General features: G+C 42.7%; 1 gene segment (V, D, J or C); it reads left to right on the top strand.

Moving 5' to 3' along the window:
* The first annotated feature begins 6,695 nt into the window (after positions 1-6,695).
* Positions 6,696-7,368, top strand: LOC104859263. The segment is given in 2 exon segments: positions 6,696-6,805; positions 6,899-7,368. Coding segments are annotated over 2 exon segments (570 nt in total).
* Positions 7,369-8,065: the final 697 nt, after the last annotated feature.

Here is an 8,065-nt window from a genome sequence, read left to right as displayed (position 1 = left end):
GGAAACTTTAACGGTGCTGTCAACCTTGGAAAACGTTATCCCAATTTACTGTATTGAGCTTCCATTGCACAGAAATGGACAGCCATATTGGTCTAGAAATATTAATTTTTTTAATTTTCATTTAAAAATTTTTTTTCCATTTGTACACAGGTAACGCATTGTACTAAATATGTAAGGTCATATCTGCATAGGTTTGATTACAGAAACTCATAAAGTATTCTCTAAATAATGAAAAAAAAGAATAAGATAAGACTACAAGAGCAAGAAGCAATGTAAATATGTTAAGGGACCATTTTGATATTCAGAATTAAGGATTATTTTAATCTTACATCATTGCCTTTTCTCTTTTACTTTCCTTTTCAGTTTTATTTTTGGATTCCCTATTTTTAATGTTCATACAGAGATTTCTTTAACTGAAATACCCAATAGTTTCTCTGGTGTGAAAAACTATAATATTACACAGGATCCTAATCAGATAATTAATAATGTGAAATAGGAATTAAAGGGCTAAAGGCGTAGGGAAAGTGGGAAGGGTGGGGGAAAGTAAAAATGGAGAGGAAAAAATGTGAGAAACTGAAAAAAATGAAAATAAAGTGTTTGCAAATAGGGAGGGCAGGAGGGGTGAAGGGAGGGCAGGGACAAGGGGGAAAAATGAGAATCAAGACCTATTATGTCAAGGTACAGGAACCCAACGATGAATGTAACTGTATTGTATACCTAGATTGTACCAATAAACTCAATAAAAAGAAAAATCAGAGCATATTTTTACCACAGGGAGTCCCTGTGGATCTCACTATGCGTATCCAACTCTCTCCTGGGGGTCCTGAGGAAGAACTTCATCATGTAGACTTGTATCAGGTATGAACTTGTGATCACACTGAATAACTCACTTCGGTTCTGTGAGAAGTTCCACATTTGTGCATTGAAGTAAACACTGACACCTGTGTCATGTGTTGTTTGAGTGTGTGAAAAATTAAGATTATGAATTATAAGTGAACATCATTACATAGCTATGTAAAGTTCTTATTTTATCCAAATGTTATTTTCTCCAGACCTGACCTGCAAACTCACATCTAATCTGGATTTTAAATCTTTCCTGCTTCTCACCCTCAGTGCTCTCCATATAGCAGGACAACATGCAAAAAGGGCTCAGTATTGTTTTAATTTAAATTTCTCTAATGGACAAAGTATTGAATATATTTTCACATACTTATTGGTCATTTGAATCTCTTCTGAGAGATGTTATGACCTCCAACCAGAAGCGAAGTAAATAGATGTAGTGCTAATGGCCTCAGGTTGGTCGACCTCTTACCTACATGAAATGCTGACCAGAGGTGGAAGAATAAAGCAAAACTTATAGAAGACCATTATTTCCCGCTGAGTCCTGCACCTCTACAGAGGAAGATAAACCAAAAACAAAATAATAATTTTTCTAAACATAACCTAAACATATTTAAACTTTATGGAACATGTAGGTACCAAAAGAGATGAGATTTTCCATCAAACAAGAGATTCTAGTGTACCTGAGAGGAAATAACTATTTTAAGTTTTACAAATGAAGTAAAGTGCAGTTACCTGTCATTAGCCATTCTGATCCGCAATCAGTTCCCTGCATTGTTATCTCCGACTTACAAAGCACTCCTCCTCCACCTCCTGATGTAAGCTCCCATCCTCTTTAATAAATTGGAGGATGCCCCATTCATGAAGTGGGAATAATGCTCACTCTTATCTACTGCAAACATTGTGGTAATTTTGACACAGGCATGCTATCTGACACAGACAAATTACCTGAATTAGCAGAGAGTAAATGGTAATTGGCAGGATCACTAACATATGTGGGATTGATGCTGTATGAAGCACATATTTCCCAGTTGCCTGTGTCTTTGAGAATGAAGATAATAAGCAAAGGCTGGAAAATTCATTAATTAGACAACATTCCTTTAAATTTCAATATATGTATGGTATAATATGAAAAACACGAGTAAGTTTACAAATATCCATGCCCAGTTCAGTAAGAACAGGCCTATATATGAAGTCCTTCTAATTTTATAAAACTTAAGTAATGAAAACTGCTCTGACCTGCACCGCATAGGGTCTGAAAGCTGGGGAGAGCAGTGGGAGATGAAGAGGAACAAAGAAACCACAACTCTTCTTGAAGCTTGGGACCAGGTGGAACCATAGCTTGTCAGGATCTAAAGGCCACCTGGAGCTCCGCGCTCTTTATGGTGGAAGGGAAGCAGGAAGAGAAGGAGGGCAAATAGTGCTACGTGGCCTCCCTGACCTGGGGGAATTACTGCAGTTGTTTCATGAGCGGGCATGGGCAGGAAGGTAGCAGGGAACAGGGGAGTTTACGTAGTGCGACTGTCTCCTGGGGCTGTGCCATCCAGGGTCTACAGCATTAGTCCAACAGACTCTCTAATCCATGGAGGAGAAGTGGGCAGCAAGGAGAAAGGGAGTAAGGAGGAGGAGAAGCACCATCTCCAGGCTCGGACCCCAGGAGAAAAATGATACAAAGTAATTTCAGTACCACAATATCTGCTTGGGAAATTACAAAAACAGGAAATTTCGGAGAACTAGAAGATTTGAAGAAATGGATTGTGTATATAGCGAGACAATTGTGAAGGTTAAGACAATATTCAACAAATTCTATATTTTGGTTCAAATAGATTTCAATTACACATCAAGAAAGGATAACAGCTGAAAAGTAAATAATTTATGAATTATAATACCAAGTTGACTGACATAATATATATCAGAATCATAAGAATATATTTCAAAGAATCCTCCTCCCTACATAGATTGGCAAAAGAATTTGAAAGCAGAAAAATCATGTAATGTACTCTCATTAAAAGAGTTGGTGTGCTAAACATCACCAAGCATTTGGCCTGTGATTTAGAATAGTTCAGGGAGTTGTTGAGAAGCGTTGTAAGGATTCTAGGCCCAAGTGCTTGATTAATCAGATGGGGTCCTCAGTGGGAGCCCCGACATGAACATCCCCGCAGGGGTGCACACACCAGGCAGGGCAAGCTCAAGACACACAGTACATTGAGAGCACTGTACCATCAAAGGGAATAATAAAGGGTGGAGAGAAGAGGACAAGGGGCTGGGTCTCTTCAATAAGGAAGTGGTTCAAGGGCAAGGGACCAGGAGGAGGGGAACGAGACAAAAGTAGAATAACGTTATGTCATGTTTAAGAACATTGTAATTTCAATTAATGTGAACATTATATGCCATAGGATGAGCTAAGGAAAATTAAAAATGGCAACAAGAATGAAAAATGGAACAGTGAAATTGGAGGAGGGCGAACAGAGGGGGAGTGAAGCAGAAGGGGATTTAGAAAAGGAAAGAAGCTGTAGTGTGTGCATGGTACCGTTCCCCGAGATGATTATAAAGTGCATGAACTTCAATATGTAGTCATAAAAGTTAAAAAATTAATGAAACGAAGCAAAAGGATGTTTCCTGTCAGGATCTGGGCCTTCTCCATATCACACTTGTCCCTAATACTTCCATTGCATGGCTCTACCCTTACCTCGAGGTCTCAGACAAGGTTTTGTTGTTGCTGTTGCTTGGATAGGAGAACATTTCCTCAGTTGTGCAGAGCTCAGGATAACTTGTGTGAGAATGACTCTGCTGTGTTCATCTGGCCCAGATCCTGGCCTGGGTCTGGGGAACCTGTTAAAGTCTAAATAAACATTGAAATCTAGGGTGAGCAGAAGTCAGTGTGAGCACAGGCACAAATCTCCCTTCGGGGTGATCAGGGCCCACAGACCACACTCTGTAGTCCAGGGATGTTCAGTCCCTTCGGAGGATGCGGAGGAAACCTGTGATCAGGTAGCGCAGAATACGGCCCTTCCAGGGTCCTAGTATGGAGCAGTTACACTCGGACCAGCTGAGATCCTCGGTCCTCCTTAGTTTTTATCCTCCTGTGACTCATTACCATTTCAAATCTACTGAAGAGATTCATGTATCAATAATTTTACCAATTAAAAATCCAAAATCAATCTGCAGAATGCACAAACCGTGTATGTCCATGGTGTGCATTAGATGAACTCTCTGCAAGTGTACCAAGTCCAAGCACTGTGGCCATGGAAGCCTCCATCTGACCTCAAAGCAGACCTGGACATCTGCAGGATCAGGCAGGAACCTCTGCGGAAGGCAGAAGCTGCAGAGAACCTTCAAAAAGGGAATGGCAGCACAAGTGTAGGGTGACAGCCACCAAGAGAGGTGCCCAAGAGCAGCGCCTTGTAGACCTTGCAAACTGTTGCCCCTTTGGCCACAAGGCACCTGGCCCTCAGAACCACCAGGATGGAAACCTGCTGTGGGACACTGCTGGCGCCAGCTCGCAACCACGTGGACTCTTGTAGGAGCTGAGCTCTGAAAAACATGTTGATGGGGCTAAAAGGACCATGTGAAATGTGACATAAATTCACACTGACATGAAGTCAAAGGGGGTTACTATGGATCCTTCAGGGTAAACATTGGTCCAGTCAGGTTGTGCTTATTAGTGGTACTCATTGCTCCTTTGTATCAGATCTTTAGATTAGAACTGTCCATGCCTTGGAAGGCTCAGCATTGTAGTTGGGAAACACTCAACTTGTTTAATTTTATGAAGACAAATTAGGGAGAATCACATGCAAAATCTCACCCACAATTCATTTAGATGGCATTTACATCAGGCTTTGAGAAGGGTACTAAAGAGATTTAAAACTTTGGAGTGGTTATGAGGGAATAGGACGATGTTAGTAAGAGATAAAGACATGGGAGTGGGAGGACGGGATAGAAAACTATGGTTGGAATCCATGGGCCCCTCAGAGTTTATAGATTGGAACTCATCTGTGCCCTGGTGGATATCAATAATATATGGTGTCTTTTCTGGAAAATTTCCCAAGGATACTTGATTCTTAGTTGAGATCAGGACTGTTGTATGATGAGCATATCACTTTTTTTGCCTCCCTGCAATGTAGGGACACAGTGTGCATTTCTCCTGTGACCTGAGGGTGCAGAATCTAGACAAGGTCTGGGAGCACACAGCTATCCCCCTGCGGAAACCAAATCTGTCATTCCCTGTTCATAAAACTCTGTGTCCACAAATACAACAAATGCCTGTATTTGATGTAAGGTGCTCCTTGTGTGGTGTTTTTACAGCAGCAGTAATAGAACACGCTCCTCCCCAGTTTGTGTAAGTGTTAAATTCACACTCTCAGGCTTCAGCACACTCAGCCAATAGTAATCAATGAGTTGCTTCCAATTTAATCTTCTTACTACATGGCATATTGTGAACTTGGTCCCAGGCAAATAAATCTTACCCTTATTTTCCTGTGTAACCTCAAAATTTCCAGGTTCCATATTTTTACTGCCTTGCAACTTCATTCTTTTGGAGCACTGAAAACATTATTAATTTACATTGAATCCAGTTTTTTGATTATAGTTGTAGTCTGTGTTGTAACAAAAGAGACCAACTTTTTCATCTGTCTGCATTTGTGTGATGATGAGTAGCTCACTTTATAATAAGCAGAAGCTTAGAACATTTGATTAAATAGTAACACAGCAACTGAAGACTTAAACTGAAATGTTTTGCATTTTGTTTCTCTCTAATTGTTAACATTCTCTGATCATTTCCATACTGGGAATGAAAATCAAGGCCTCACAATCTGTAGGCAAGCCGACAACTGAGCTGTATCCATGGCTCTATTTGCATACATTGGGAAATTAATCAGCATGAATATCGAAGAATGCTGACTCACATAGATGTGTGTTGATATTTTAAAAAAATATTTGAATTACACATGATCAAGTTTGATGGAGTGTGCTCTTTATGTAAATGCTGAAATAGGAAAATTATTGTAAACAACATGAAGGTCATGAGCTGCCTGGAGATAGGATGCAGGAGGGAAGCAGCAGGAGGGAGGGATGGCAGAGGAGCCCCAGGAAACACTGCAGGATGACACGTATGTTCCCTGCTCTGTCCGTGAGTGCTTGTGGAAGAGCCCTTGTGTGTTAGTACTTCTCAGGTGCTCACTTCATAGCTGGGCAGTTTACATGTTCGATCTGATGAAGCTGTCACGGATAAACTATCTCTAAATATAGATAAAGAGTGAGAGACTTTATGACAATAGAAAATGAGAGATTCACGGACAGGCATCCACATGAACACAGGCTCTGTTTCCTCTGAGCAAACAGTAAAACTCAGCAAATTCACACTTGTGCTCATCACGGGAAGAGGGGAACAGCAACATCGCCAGGTTCCCCTCTCTGTCCAGGAGCTGGAACAGGAAGCAGTTTGTTCACAAATTTGGAGAGCCTAGGCCCAGACAGTGGGGAGAACATTTGCAGGGCATCAGCTCTGCTATAGAAGGGGAAACTGTGTCCCACACTTTCATAATTTCACATGAATTTTACTTTCATCATTTTCCAAGCAGACAAGTTTAATAGAAAGATGCATGCTATGTGTACATGACAAATAAAAGTAGGTGAAGAGACAAATTCAATACATTATCTCATAATGTGATTTCCTATTATCGTAAATGAATTCATTGGTACCACACTATCCCACCACACTCTCACTGGAAGTGGGCACTGCCCTCTCTGAGTTCTCCATCCCCACTGCTGTCTATATAGCAGAAGGTCATGCAAATAGGGCCTCACTGTGCTGCTAAAAAACAGCCCAGCCCTGTCCCTGCAGCTCTGCAGAGAGCCCAGCCCTGGATGCCCAGGTCCTCCTCCCTCTTGGTGATCAGGATTGAACACAGGCAGCGCAACATGGAGCTTACCATGCGTTGGGTTTTCCTGTTTGTAATTTTGAAAGGTAAATTATTTAGAGCAAAATATACTGAGGACCTGATTGTACACAGTGGACGTGTGTGACAGTTTCCTGAGCAAGATGTCTCTGTGTTTGCAGGTGTCCAAGCAGAGGTGCAGCTGGTGGAGTCCGGAGGAGGCTTGGTAGCACCTGGGGAGTCCCGGAAACTCTCCTGTTTGGCTTCGGGATTTACCTTCACTGACTATGCCATGGGCTGGGTCCGCCAGGCTCCAGGGAAGGGGCTGGAATGGATCTCATACATCAGTAGTAGCGGTGGTAGCACATACTACGCGGACTCCGTGAAGGGCCGATTCACCATCTCCAGAGAAAACGGGAAGAGCACGCTGTATCTGGAAATGAGCAGCCTGAGAACCGAGGACACGGCCGTGTATTACTGTGCAAGACACACAGTGAGGGGACCTCAGTGTGCGCCCAGACACAAACCTCCCTGCAGGGGCGCTATAGTCCAGCAGGGGTCACTGTGGTTCAAGGAGAACAAGGCAGGGCCCCAGCAGCAGGTGCAGAGAAGGCAGCAGAGGGGTGAGGGCTTCCTGTTGGCCTCAAGCTAGTCCAGCAGGGGTCACTGTGGTCCATGAGAACCAGGCAGGGCCCCAGCAGCAGGTGCACAGAAGGCAGCAGAGGGGTGAGGGCTTCCTGTTGGCCTCTGGGGTTTCCCTTCCGTATTAACATCACACGATCTAAGCAAACCTTGAAATGCATGAGCTGCAATGAAGTATCCAAGTATAAGTGAACATTCCGTTAATATTGTTGAAGTATGGAGTTTCACCTCGTATATCTAACTTGCACTTGATGGGTAATCCCTGGTCCCTGGTGTGATGACCTCAAACACCGCAAACATGATCTGAAGTAACTAGGAAACTTTGTCAACTGCATTTTCTTTTCAGTGTCAACTCATCATCATAAAAAATTGTATCTGCTAATTTATTCTCAAATGTGAGGAATTGTCTCATACAAGAATACATGATACAGAGTAAGGAATGAAGTCCTTCCCAACCCAATTGACAGAGTCTGAAAACGCCCAGCTCTCTCTTTTACCCTTGGCCACCTCAGGATGTCTGGTCCTCAGGCTCAGCCCCAGCAGCTTGTGGAGTCCGGTGCTCAGGGAGGAGGGAAGAGAGAAACTGGGCTGGACTCAGGGCAGAGTGCAGGGGCCTTGCTGTGCTCTTCCTATCCGAGGGGGCGGAGCAGGGGTTGGGCCTACGCTTTTCCTCTGGACTTTAGAAATTGTAACAATTTTAAAACAGA

The sequence above is a fragment of the Fukomys damarensis genome, unplaced genomic scaffold (genome assembly GCF_012274545.1).
Source record: "Fukomys damarensis isolate Sample0158 unplaced genomic scaffold, DMR_v1.0_HiC HiC_scaffold_25, whole genome shotgun sequence".
NCBI classification, from domain to species: Eukaryota; Metazoa; Chordata; class Mammalia; order Rodentia; family Bathyergidae; genus Fukomys; species Fukomys damarensis.
This window is presented reverse-complemented; position numbering and strand designations above follow the sequence as displayed.